The sequence below is a fragment of the Drosophila arizonae genome, chromosome X (assembly GCF_054131065.1).
Source record: "Drosophila arizonae isolate 15081-1271.41 chromosome X, UAZ_ARI_1.0, whole genome shotgun sequence".
Taxonomy (NCBI): Eukaryota; Metazoa; Arthropoda; class Insecta; order Diptera; family Drosophilidae; genus Drosophila; species Drosophila arizonae.
The window spans coordinates 32,841,090-32,855,303 of NC_142927.1; the positions used below are offsets into that span (position 1 = coordinate 32,841,090).

Genomic DNA, 14,214 nt, shown 5'->3' on the forward strand with positions numbered 1-14,214 from the left:
AGTATATATATTCTTGATCAGGGCGACGAGCTGAGTCGATTTGGCCCTGTCCGTCTGTCCGTATGTTTGAACGCGTCGATTTCCGAAGATATAAGAGCTAGAGACTTGAATTTTAAATGACCGTTTATACAGCGCGGACGTCGAGTTTGCTTTTAAAATTCGATAAATCATCCCATTATGTTTTTATCGAGTAAAAACATTCAAGTTCAAATCAGATGCCACTATAGCTAATTGTGAATGATTTTTCTTTTTTTTTTAATTTCTCAAATATTCAATATAATATGTAGATCATATGCTGAAAGTTTCATTAAATTCCGTTCAGTCAAAAATTAATTTAAAAAAATCAAATATTTGGCCAATTAACAAACGCACGTGCAGCAGCTACAACAAAAACATTCGTTGAATCACATCAGCTGTTAGTTTCATTTAGTTTTGGTAGATGGCGCAGCAGCAGTGAATCTATTTGAGTTTTGCCAGCGCCACTAGCAGGAGTGGGGTGGCCTAGTGTGTTAGCTGCATGACGCTCGATCGAAAAGTCGCGGTTCGAATCCCGATCGATGCAACTGGTGTTAATTTTTTTTAATTGTTTCAAAATATTTTTATATATTATTAAATGAGTTTGGTATTTGATTTATATTTTTAAATACACCGAAATTAAAATTTTAACTTTACTTTATGTGCGATTTTAATAGTTTGGTTATTCTAGCAGATTCTTAGAATCACATCAGCAGTTAGTTTCGTTTAGTTTTGGTAGATGGCGCTGCAGCAGTGAATCTATTTGAGTTTTGCTAGCACCACTAGCAGGAGTGAGGTGGCCTAGTGTGTTAGCTGCATGACGCTCGATCGAAAAGTCGCGGTTCGAATCCCGATCGATGCAACTGATGTTAATTTTTTTTTAATTGTTTCAAAATATTTTTATATTTTATTAAATGAGTTTGGTATTTGATTTATATTTTTAAATACATCGAAATTGAAATTTCAGCCATACTAAATGAGCATTTTTATTTGTTGGGTTCAGGGTAGTATCTAGTCGAGCACTCTCGACTAGAATTTTCTTACTTGTTTTTCTTTTTTTTTTTTTTAATATGTTTCATGTTAAAACTGGAAGAACATAGACGTGCTTCGTGAAAATACTCTACTTCAATAATTCTTTGCTTATTTCCACACATGAACAACACACACATACCTGGGACGAGACACATACTGTGGAGGACCATTCAAGGCTTCTATAAGTGAGACGGGTATATATCCAGCAGGAACATCTGGAGGAGTTGGCTCGCCAGACACTGTCGCTGGGGCATTCTGGTGCAGCATCTGCGTGCTAATTCCCTTTTGAACGGCTCGTATTTGTAAGAGTGCACGAAACGGCGCTCGACAGATTGGACAGTTATTGGCTTGGTAACGCAGAGAATCGGCACAAGAGTTACAGAGACAAAGATGTCGACAAGGCAAAATAAGTGTGTCACGGGTTTCGCTCATGCAAATAACGCACTCACTGCCATGATCGTCAATTTCTTCATCCATGGACGTTTTGTTTACTGCTTTGTTTTCAATGCCGTATATCTCTTGCAGTAAGTAGCATAGACCGTCCACAAAAATTTTTTGCTTAAGTGCCCGTAGCACATAACTGCATGTTTCTGGGTGGTGGTCTATTACGCAAATTGTAGTATGCGACTGACGGCATTCTTCATTACCTTCTTCGATGACACAATGTATAGCAACTGGGTATTGCTCGCGACCAGCATTGTATATAAGATCATCTTCGGGTATTACGTGTGGGTTGAATACATGACTGGGTTGTGAAAAACATTGATTGATACCTTTTTCGTAATAGTACGTATCAGATGTCAGAGAATATCCATCGCGTGGCGTTAGTTTAATGCCATTGGAACCCACATCTTCTGTACAAAAGTAATATATAGTTATAGCACATTTTGCGTCGGAATCGAATGTAAACTCAACATTGTAGTTTGGTGGCACTATCTCTGTCCCTTTATCAACTCCACCCATATTACAAAGAACGCTGCCGTCCAGTTCCTCAATAGATGCAGTTTCCGTTAGTTTCTTATTTTTTTCATTTTGTTGCAAGGTCTCAACATCAGCACAGCTTGACCTTTTCTCATTTGGTACTCTCACAAAACGCACAGATTCTTTTCTTATGTTGACGAGGCTCTTAAGAGTTTTCGTAGGTTCGTTAGCCTGTGGTGGCGGATATGGAAATGCTGTGGGGCGACTACCCAGGAAATTAAGATCCGCATTCTCACCAAATAAATATGACTCTGGTTGGGGCGTGTCAAATCGCTCACCACCCATTATAAAGTGGGTGCCAAAGAAATTTCCAATACGTGGTGGATATTTATAGGCATGATTGGTAATATGGTCAGCTTCCTCGACAGCTGCGTTTTGTCTACTTACAAAATTACCCATTTCTGCAGATATTTATTACTTTCTAGCTTTTGCCCTGCACTGTTTTCTATTTTATCCCTAACTTACTATTTCCGTAGTGATGATAAATCGGAACATCGATGTTTTCTTTATCGATATTAGTCGCTTGCTTGCAAATATAAAAACACGATTGTGTGATAGTAGGTTAACAAAGCGAGCAGCTGATTTGACAGCGTGACGTCATTCTTTCAGAAAATGGTGTGAGCGCGTTTAACTTTGTATGAAAATCAAACAATTTTGACAATGTTTTTCTTAAAACTAATATAGTATATAAAACGAGCTGTGCGGTTAATCACAAATTCTATATATGTGGATTCATTAATCAGGCAATGTAAGGGTTCTTGCTAATTCTATAAGTCGTTTTAGGCATTTTAGGCAGTTACTGAACGTGTTATCACTTGAATACTTATACTTTTGCATAGAACGGCTTAAACCTTACTATCTAAGGCTTTAGTTTGTAAAAATGAATATTTCTTAGTAGTAAATAAGTAGTAGTAAATTTCTTAGTATAAATATTTTATGAATTCCCATCAATCCGTATTATACATTTGTACTAATTTCATATAAATATAAATATGCATAATATTACGAATCTGATGGCGATAGATTATTTAGGCAGATTACATGTTTCCGGAAATTTCTGACATGATACAGGTGTGAGCGGCACCTTTATTGATGCAGCTACAACGTATACTATATTTAAATGTGCAAGTAAATTGGCATAAATAAACATTACCGATGGCGAAAACTCAGATAACATTCAAACATTCCTGCTGACATATTGGACATTTTGCAGTAGGCCTCTGAGTTCATTCCATTATATACCAAGTTTCTTTATTGTGAGGTAATAAAATTAGTAACTGACCATTTTTATGGTATTTACTATTTAAAAGTGAGGAGCCGAGCAAATACGAATTTGTGTGGCACGCAATGCTCGAAAACGAGTTTGGCAAACGGTTTGAAGAGTTCGGAATACTCTTCACACAGAATTCTGTGGCGGAAATGCCCATTATTTTGTCCATTACTCATGGATTACTTGTCGCCTGTGTGCATGAAAAGATCGATTACAAGCTGCATTGCTTTTTTAAGGAATGGCCGCTTTTTCTCTCGGGTGCATGAAATTATTGAATTTTGTAATGCAGAAAGTAATGTGGTGACGAAGTTTCCTTCGGCTCTCCATTACCCATGCGTATACTTTTTAAATATTGTAATGTAGAAATTCCGCAACCTGAAGAAAAAGCCCTATACATTTTTAAAATCGCTTATGGGTTAGTAATGTGCGTACATTACAACACAATATACCTGCAACCCATTTTCCCACTATATAAAATGGCTTACTTCTTAATGCAATGTAATTGGAGAAATAATTGATTACTAATTGAAAGATAGAAACGCTTAAGTACTGTAGTATTTTTCGTTTTAATTTTTAAAAATTATTATTTATTATTTCTTAATATCTATAAATAAATGTATAGTCTATGTCTTATTACTATTTTATTATATCTATCTACTTCTAAATCTTAAGCTATGTCTTATTATCTAGTTTGTCCTTATTATCGAACTTCTCCTTTGCCAGTCGACCATTCTGGACCCGAAAGCAGTTTCTTATTGTACTTATATAGGTCTTCTTAGTGGACCCTTTGGTTGTTATAGCATCTGTAAATTAAACATTATTAATTTTTTTGTCATTAAAAATACATGTAAGATGATTTATACATACCAGGTACTTCCCTTTAAATTTACGTCCGCACGGCTCAACAATATCAGAAAAGTGACGCGCCGCGGCGGGTGAAACGAAAACAGAAATCATCACACATATGCATTTTTGCACTTGTATTTACACTCATTAACACTATACACACAAAAAGAATAGGCATAGACAAAGAAATCAAACGAAAGAAGGCACGCCTTCCATGCAAAAAACGGTAAAGTCCAAAACGAAATTCGGTGATTTCGTCACGACGCGTCGCGACGCAACGAAACACGAAAATCGTTTGTTGGTTAGCGGGGAAGGGGCATACAAAAACGAAGTTAAGTCATTCAGGTCGTCGCCACTGGGAATTTCAATTGCTGCTTGTGCTCACATGCATACATATGTATATGCATATACACATTTGAGCACTGCTGCCAATTTAGCTTTTTTGCCGTCAAATCTGGCTGTTTCGAAGACCAATTGCGGGAAATATTTTGGAATTGCGGGAAGCGGGAATTCTGGCTTTTTTTTTAAATGAATTAGGCTTTTTTCGCTTTTTTTAATACTGCCACCAATAAAAAAAATGTAGCAGCGCGGTTGCGACTTGTAAAAAAAGTTTGGTATTAAAATCTTCCATTTTCGATAAACCTGTGAAGAAGTTTGGTAAAAATATACCAAATGTGTGAAAGAGTGGCAGCTTTATCATACGTTTATATCGATATTCGCCAATATCACCACCACTACTTTACACAAACTGTGATCACAATAAGTGGGATTTTTTCGGCATGTAGAATCCGATATGTACAAAGGGTATGATTTTGGAAAGAAAATCAAATCTTTGAATATCGATGCAAGCCTCGAACAAGAAATTCGTGCTCGCTGCTCTTATTTTGTGATTGAACTTATCAAGCAGCTAAAGCAGAGGTAACCAATTTATCTGATTCTTCTACCGACCATTAAATAATTTTAATTTTATCTGCAGGCTAACCGACAATTTTAAAATTTTAAAAAACATTGACGCTTTTTCCGTTTTCAAAATTCTGTCAACTAAAAAAAAAAAGGAATCACAGAATTGTTAGAACACCTCCAAGTAGACAGAATAGCCGACATTGAGCGGCAATACTATGACATTAATCTAGTTAAGTGGGAGAACGTCAATGACAGCTCCAAATTTTGGAATGAAGTCTCAAAAAAAAAAAAAAAAACATAAAAATAATCAAGCCATAAAAACCGCTTTTTTTAGACTGTTTTGTTAAAATTTTCAGCTTTTTTTCCCGTTTCTTCCATCTAAAAACAGCTTTTTTTCTGGTAAAAAGTTGGCAGCACTGCATTTGTGAGAGCAGAGAGCATCCAGAGAGAGGAGAGAGCAAGGGAAACATTAAGCATAAAGAGATCTTTTGTTTAACATTTGACCATCTCGGTCGAACGCATGAAGCGAAATGATTGTGCTTTCGTATATTTTCGTAACCCGAACCTAAAAGTGAGAAGCCGAGCGAATGCGAAATTGTCTGGGGTGCTAACGCTCGAAAAAAAAGTGTGTAAAAATCTTTACTCTACTTGTCTGGCCTATGTGCTCTAGAGCTGGAGAGTAGGGCTGCAAATTAGTGCTGCAAAAATATCGGATCGGAATCGTTATAATCGATATTTTCGAATTTTGGCAAAAGATCGATATGGGTTTCTTAGTATCGATATATCGAAGAAAAAAAATGGTTATTCTTGGCGTTGGTTTTAACTGTGTAAGAAGCGTATTTATTTAATTTTGCTAAATTGTATACAAATTGATTGATTTAATTTAATTGCAATAGAAAGAAAAAAATGGATCAGTTTTTGGAAAGAAAACGTAAGTACAATTGATATATCCTATTGGAAAAGCTTGGAGTCATAGCTTGTGTGTTTTAAGCGCGGCGAGGGTGGACTCCGATGAAGAAAATAAGACCGTGGGAGCCCCAAAAAAATCCGAAGTGTGGAAATATTTTGAAAAAGGAAAGGATGGTTGTGCGGTGTGCAGAAATTGCTTTAAGGTCTGCAAAACAAGTGGAAATACCAAAAGCCTTAAAAATCACTTAACACGCATGCATCCATCGCTGCAAGAGAGTGAATTGGCACCCAAGTCCGGTAGCATTTTGCACTTCGTAAATAAAAAATATGAGGCAACGTCCTCTGAGAGCGAGAGGATGTTTAGCAAAGCGGGAATGATTGCTAATTCCAGAAGGGCGTCATTAAAACCGGAAACAGTAAACAAACTATTTTTTTTTTTTTTTAATAAAAACCAATGGGTTTTGTCTTAATTTCTTTTTTTTTTCAAACTGCCATGGAGGCAATTGTTTTTGTTATTATTATAATATAATTTTAAGGAGCATAGTGAATTTGAGCTTTAATGAATTGCTGTTTTAGGTTTAAGTTAATGAAAAATAATTTGGTTTGGTTGAATAAATTTGTTTTTGTTTGATGCTGTTGCTTTTATTTTAATCTTGAAATGGTTGCCATTTTATCCATTAAGAAGTCATAATTAATATAAATATTATAATAGCTTCTAAGCAAGAAAATTAACATTTAAAAGAAGTGTTCGATATATCGTTTTTATCGATCTTTTTCTCTGAAAATATCGTGGATATCGATATTACGGAATATCGATTCTTTTGCAGCACTACTGCAAATCCATCGATGGGGTCTATCGATAGTATCGATGGATTTGGGCTTTCATGATATATCGATGGTTTTTTTCATCCATCGATAATTTACTACTTGGTGGCGCCACTGACCAAACAACACATAGACTAGACATGTAGAGCAACGTTTTTCCACGCTTCAAAATCTGTCTAGCAGGTCCCAGCCAACTTCGTATTCGCTCGGCTTGGTATTGGCTGGCTCGGGTAATGAAAGATAGCACGACGAAATCAGTGCGCTCTAAGCACGCAAACGAAATGGTCATGTATGCGCTTTGCGTTTTTTGTCTTACTCTCCCTCTCTCTCTCTCTCTCTCTCTCTCTCTCTCTCTCTCTCTCTCTCTCTCCCTCTCTCTCTCTCTCTCTCTCTCTAACTCACTCTCTCTCTCTGTGGGCTCTCAAATCATGAGGCTCAGCAGCGCACAAAAATTGAAATTTCTTCACGACGGTCCCAGCTCTTTCCTTTTGAGTGAAGAGTATACTGAAATCTTAAAATCGTTTGGACATTCATGCAAACAAAATGTTAGTGTTTCGATATATATTTATGGGAAGGGTATGAATGCGCGAAGCGCATAAAGAATGTCATCTCGCGACGGGCATGCACACACACACTTGTAGTCCCTTGCTACATGTATGAGCATTTGTGACCTGCGTGTGTTACCCTTGCTGCTTGTAGCAATTTTAAAGCCCAGCATTTGCATTTGGTCGGTCTTACGGACTATCATAACCACTTTACACAGATGTACTATGTATGAACATACATATGTACATAAGTACATTTATATACATATTATTATTGCTAATCATGTTTATAAATGTGTTTATACACGTAAATAATTATATATAATTAAAATTATTTTATACACATTTTCAACCGAAACAAGTAAGCTCTAGTCGAGACTGCTCGACTACGAGATCCCCTGAACCCTTGGAGCAATAGATATTTCAATAATTTTTCGCGTCTTTCAGCTTACACAAGAAACACGCACACACACACACACACACACACACACACGCACGTACGCACACACAGGCATACATACACACACACGCATACAGACACAAATGCATACACACTCACATACACACCCACATACATACACATACACAAACACATACACACACAAGCACCCACGCATAAACACGCATGGGCTGCAGTGTGCGCTTACTATGAGAACTTAATTGTTTAAAAACTTTTTTTGTGGACGTACGATCGTCATGAAAGTTTCAGATTATGATTATAACATGGAAATGCATGTAATTGCCAAAGCACAAGTCTCTAGTATTTGAAATACGCTTTTTACGAAAGTGAGGGTGGGGGGGGGGGTGAATTTAAGGATGGGGGGTAAATTTTAACAAAAACCGAAATTGTATAAATTGCATATAAGCATACATTAACAAGTAAGAACGTTGCAGTCGGGCGTTACCGACTGCGGAATACTCATTCACATCCCATCAACAATTTAGTAGTTAAGTTTCGTTCTAATACTGTAGAATATACAGGTTTTTCCGATTTGCCACGCCCCAACTGGGCGTAGACACCTCATTTTTGGTCAGTTTTTAGAATGAGATAACGTTACCCTAACTGCAAAGTTTGAATGCTTACCCTAAAAAAATGTGAAAATTACAGGGTATTTTTCGATATGCCACGCCCCTAAAGAGGCGTAAAAATTATTTTTGGGGAATCGATAGAGGAGGCTACCAGTAACTCAACTATCCAAATTTGAAGCTTCTAGCTATTATACTTTAGGAGATATAAACTTTTGCGGTTTGCCACGCCCCCTGTGGGCGGACATATATCCGACAAAACTTTTTGGTCTTGGGTGATCAGTCCGAGTATATATACAAAATTTGAGGTCTCTGCCATCAATAGTGTCCAAAATATAGGAGAATTTAAAAAATCACTATATCTTCAGGTCCGATTTGCCACGCCCCCAACGGGCGTAGACTTATAATTTATCTTCAGACTTTATAGAATCATACCATTAGCTGACGTGCAAAATTTCAGCATTCTAGGTTTACAACTTTAGGAGATACAGTTTTATCCGATTTGCCACGCCCCCAATGGGCGTAGATATATCCGCCATAGCTCGTGATCTTGGGTGGTCAACGCGGACCTACATACCAAGTTTCAGCTTTCTAGCTCTTCAACAAACATGATTTCTGGTATATCGGAAAATGCATTTTCCGATTTACCACGCCCCTAGTGGGCGGATCGGGAAAATTTTAACACTTTATAAATCGGAGATATACACGAGTATGTGTTCCAAATTTCAAGTCTCTAGCTTCAATAGCGCCGAAATAGATTGCGTTCATACGGACAGACGGACGGACGGACAGACGGACAGACGGACAGACGGACGGACAGCAAGACGGACATTGCACAAAACCAATATACTGATTCACTTTCGTGAATGAGTATAAAAATTTGGAGACTCTAGCAATAAAGGTGTAGAAGATATAATTTTATAACTGGGTTTCGATAAGGTTTTTTATCATTTTTTTTTAAAAGATCGGGATGAGCTATCGATTTTTAATGATAAACTTGATATGCGCGCTGTAATTACGGACATTTAAAAAAAAATTTGAAGTCTCTAGCTCTTATATCTTCTGAAATCGACGCGTTCATACATACGGACAGACGGACAGACGGACGGACGGACAGACGTACAGACGGACAGACAGACAGACAGACAGACAGACGGACAGGGCCAAATCAACTCAGCTCGTCGCCCTGATCAAGAATATATATACTTTGTGGGGTTCTGCCACGCCTCCTTCTGCCTGTTACATACATTTCAACAAAACCATTATACCCTGATTTCCCATTGAAAATGGGTTCAGGGTATAAAAATGATTGTAAAACACTACAAACTTTATTAAATGGTTTGGAATATATGATGAAATGCACATGTTATATTATACTCAAGCTTTACTCATTATTGTCAAAAATTTCTAATTAAGTCATAATGGCCCATTTGATAGTCACCCTACGATTCAAATCATACAAAATTTACAAACTACTAAATCCAGAGACAATTAGCTTGCCATCCCATACAAGCATACACATACACAAATGTATGTATTAGAGCTGTAAAACTATCGATGGTTGCAACATTCAATAGTTTCGATGGTTTTACAACAAATATTCAATAGTATCGATAGTACTATCGAAAATATTTTCAAGTTCAAAAATAACTAAATAAATGCATATTTAACAATAAAAAAAATACAAATTTTAATAAACAATTCATTTGTTTACATATGAAATCCTTTTTGGTGTATAACAAAATGAAACAAGTTGAATAAAATTAAAATTGAATGTATGGCTTTTAGTTTTCTGCTAAGATCCAAGAGTTGTGGTGAAGAAAAAGAAGCATGTCCATATGCTTAGCTTTTAAGGCAGCTCGTCGTTCCGTTATAATCTGTCCAGCTTTGCTAAACAATCGCTCAGACTCCGTGGATGAAGCAGGAATGCACAAAAATTTCGATGATCTTCCGACTCGTGGTCTTTTAACTAGTTGCTTGTCCTCAATAGCCTCAATGCTGCTGTCTTCTCCAACTTAACAAAGCACATACATATGTACATACAAAACTTAAATTAGTTACTTGCGTTGCTAGTTGGGAAATGGTACTTACCCTGTGGATTTTTCAAAAGATATTTATCCATCCTTCCTCCGCCACCAACACCAACGAAAATTTACCTACAAATAAATACTTATTTTTATACTTAATTGCTTCTTATATATAAATAAATTTCTTACCAAAAAGAACCGCCGACTTGCGAAGTTGCGCCAAAGTAATTGATGTGCAACGCTCGATATCACCTCTATCGATAGTATACAAAAACGATCGATATGGACGCATAAATATGAAAATTCGATAGATCGATAGTTCAATCGATAGCTTTACAGCACTAGTATGTATGCATGTGCTCACTTCACATGGCAGAACAACGGCAAATTTTGGGCTTTACAATTTGCACAGGCTGATGATTGACGAAAATACTGAGAAAGAATTGAATTTCGCGACGCACGCACACAAAAGCACATACACGTAGCAAGGATGTATATGTGTGTGTGCATGCTCGTCGCGAAAATGTATTCTTTCTGTGGACAACAACAAGTTCACTTCCCATTGCTTTTATACGTATTTTTTAATTGCATGATTTTTATGACATCCAACAGATGCACCCTTTAAAATGTGTCCATTTGGCCACTATATGTATGTATGTACATATGTACATATGCTTCTTATTAAAAAGATAAATTTCACTTGATTAATTCCAATTTGACCACTGGGATTAATCAAGTACTACATTATGTTTGCACGCGTCGATCTCATATGATATAAGAGCTAGAGACTTGAAATTTTTTTCTAGGTCCGTGTATAGATAACTTGCCCCGTTATTTTGTTATGGATTAAAAACATTATCGAAAACCAGTAATAAATTTATATCTCCTACATCTTTAAAGCTGGACTCTCAAATTGTATATGTATACTTATATGCATTTCATACAATTTCGGTTTTTGTTTAAATTTACCCCCTAACCACAATTCACCAATTCACATTTCAAATACTAGAGACTTGTGCTTTGGCAAATACATACATGCATATTTATGTTATATTCATAATCTGAAAGTTTCCTGAAGATAGTCCATCCAAAAGATCAGGTATTTATCAATTAAGTTCCCATAGTAAGCCGACACTACAGCCAATGCGTGTTTATGCGTGCGTACGTATGTTTGTGTGCGTGTATGTATGCATATGCGAATAATTATTGAAATATCAGTTGCTCGAAGGGTTCAGGGGATCTCGTAGTCGAGCAGTCTCGAGTAGAGCTTTCTTACTTGTTCTCTTTTAACTTTAAGGGCAGGCAAAAGCTCGTCAAAGAGAAAAGCCATAGCAGAAAGTTTACCATTGAAGAAATGAAAACACTATTCTACAAAATCAATAATAAAATTAAATAGTTACATACATACATATGTATGTACGTAGTTATATATAAGTATATACATATATATACTATATATGTATATAGCATATATTATATATGCATGTATATTTATTATAGTATGCTCATACTTGTATGTGAAAGAGCCTCCGCTTAATACATACGTCTTCGCTTTTAAAGACATTCGGCATTTACGACATGCCGAGAAAAATACATGCCGAAAAAAATACACACATTGTATGTAATGACAACACATTTAAGCATCAAAAGCATAGCTCGCAAATAACTGTTAACACTTTTTCGTTGTCTGCAAAAAAGTGTCTTTCACTGACACAGTCAAAAAAACTCAGACAGAAACTGTTTTTGTCGCGTTTTAGCTCTCTCGCGCTCTGAGGGAGACAGTTGTTTCTTTTTTCGTTTCCTCAAGTCAAACACTGATAGTTTGCTTGAGTTAAATGAAGCAAACGGTAAGTTGCGTTTGTATGGGTAATCACGCGCGATTGCTGCGTTCTTTTTGTATGTACATATGTATGCGTGTATTTACATGCACACGAAGGCAAAAACATTTTCTGCTGAGTTTTTTAGTTAAAGTGTTTTTTGCTGAGAGGCTTTGTGTGAGGGAAAATCGTGTTAGTTTTACGCGACACTCATGTGAGAGCGTCTCACGAATGAGTCATTGCATTGCGTCTGAGCGAAACAGATGCTAAAGAAAACAGAGAGTGACGCTCAGAGTGAGACGTGTCTGCACAATTTTTTTGGTTATGATGCGAGAAAGAGAATAAACGAAAAAACGCTCAACTCTCATTTGCAAGCTCTGATCAAAAGACATTGTTAGAGAGAGAGTATAGAGAAAGAGAGAGAGACGAACTGCAATGCTGACGTCACACAAATGTTTCTATGTACATATGTACTACATGCATACATACATACATATGTATGTTTCCATGTATTGTAATAAATTTTCAACATTTTTTTGTTTTATCAAAAAGTTAATTAATTTTATTTTACAACCCATTAAAAAGTCAGTAAAATCACCATAAAAATATATAAAAATCAGAAATAAGACTGTGCTCTAATTTGTTTACTTTTTTGTGTTGCAGAGTGTAATCAACCTTTATGTGGAAACAGGGTGTAAAAGCTATAGCAGCAGCGCGACAGCAGTAGGCCGCAGCGATAGCAGTAGTATCACCAGTAACGACGGTGGCAGCGACGCAACTTCTGGCGCTTTGCAAACATTCATACATACATGCATACATATGTATAAATACTCAGAGCCCAACGCGGATGCTTTCATTCTCCTGTAGTGTTTAAAGTGACATGAAAGTGACGACATTGGTGCACTACATCAAGTCATGTATCAGCATGTCCAACCAAGCAACACAAATCATATTTATGCCGATGGTGAGTGGACTCATTACGCCTTCAAATGGCAAATCAGCTACCAGTATGGAAAATATTACGTATCATGTATGTACATACATATGTATTTATGTATTGTATATTTTTTGGCAAGTGTGAATCTTTTGTGTTCAATATTTGTTGAGTTAAGTGGCAGATCATACAGTGACATTGTATGTACATACATACATACATATGTAGACATACATAGAGTGTGGTGCAGCATGTGACGCCGTTCCGGATGCGCTTAAAAAATAACTTACTAATCATTAATGGATAATATCAATGCATACATACACATATGTACATATGTGCTTAAAAAAACAATAATGTGGGCGTCACTGAGACATGAAAGTTGAAACCTCAATAATACTCAGGTTTTACTATGCACTCATACGCATGCGCTAAAAATAAAAACCAACCTAAATATTTGGCGGGGAAACGCACACCATGCTGGGCTACATATGTATGTACGTACAAATGTGGATAATTACTTGCGAAACACCAGCTAGCCTAACCTAATGAAAATACGCTTCACATGGGCAAAAGATCCTAATAGTGTGACAAAGAAACAAACATACTCTCCCAAGCCTAATAAAACTGTTTCAACATATGTACATATGTATGTACATACAAGTGTGTATGTATGTACATATTATTACTGCCCTCTTAAAAGCTTGTCAATTACTTAAGATACCGTTGGAGAAATATACGTGATTGACTACCTATGAAAATGACTGATTACGCCTTTTGTGCCAATAATTTGTGCCTATATTTATATTTTAGTTCTGCGCAAGTGAACCAAACTAGAAATTAATTTTTTTTGTTAAATAATATTAGAAAACATGGTTTTAACAAATACCGTTTTTCATTTATTTATAGCTGTGTTCAAAAAAAAGTTACGTCTCTTAGAAGTTTGATTTTTCAAGTGTGCCAATACTTTTTTGACCCACTGTATATACATACATCCATATCTGTATATGAAATGCATACATATGTATACGTCCATGCATACATGCATACATACAAACACAGCTGGAAATTAATTTAGAGCAAA

At 36.3% G+C, this 14,214-nt stretch overlaps 2 protein-coding genes and 1 long non-coding RNA gene across 11 annotated transcripts in view; 2 read left to right on the forward strand and 1 right to left on the reverse strand.

Annotated features, from left to right (window-relative positions):
- Window positions 1-11,915, reverse strand: part of Mrgn1 (Mahogunin ring finger 1) — a 30,561-nt gene extending 18,646 nt beyond the window's left edge. The window contains exon 1 of one of the 4 annotated variants that reach the window (XM_089474081.1): window positions 11,891-11,915. Coding sequence is in view for 2 of the 4 variants with exons in the window: in XM_089474079.1 (XP_089330205.1) it covers window positions 1,187-2,427 (1,241 nt within the window). In the remaining 2 variants the exon portion in view is untranslated. Of the gene's footprint in view, window positions 1-1,186; window positions 2,535-11,890 lie in introns of those variants that run through there. The other 3 variants (XM_089474082.1, XM_089474080.1, XM_089474079.1) reach the window with 3 other exon arrangements.
- On the forward strand, window positions 2,783-6,587 carry LOC149268203 (uncharacterized). Of its 3 annotated transcripts, none has more exons than XR_016271025.1 (4): window positions 2,783-5,062; window positions 5,121-5,874; window positions 5,944-5,978; window positions 6,039-6,587. It is a non-coding gene; the product is annotated as an uncharacterized LOC149268203 (long non-coding RNA). The 3 variants fall into 3 exon arrangements; XR_016271026.1 differs by having other exon boundaries at window positions 5,121-5,276; window positions 5,436-5,978; XR_016271024.1 differs by having other exon boundaries at window positions 5,121-5,978.
- A 950-nt stretch (window positions 11,916-12,865) lies between the features above and the next one.
- The window catches only part of sbm (L-type amino acid transporter sobremesa), a 68,202-nt gene continuing 66,853 nt past the window's right edge, over window positions 12,866-14,214 (forward strand). The window contains exon 1 of one of the 4 annotated variants that reach the window (XM_089474089.1): window positions 12,866-13,226. In XM_089474089.1, the coding sequence (XP_089330215.1) occupies window positions 13,077-13,226 (150 nt within the window). In that variant the 5' untranslated portion in view covers window positions 12,866-13,076. The remainder of the gene's footprint in view (window positions 13,227-14,214) is intronic. The other 3 variants (XM_089474085.1, XM_089474090.1, XM_089474088.1) reach the window with 3 other exon arrangements.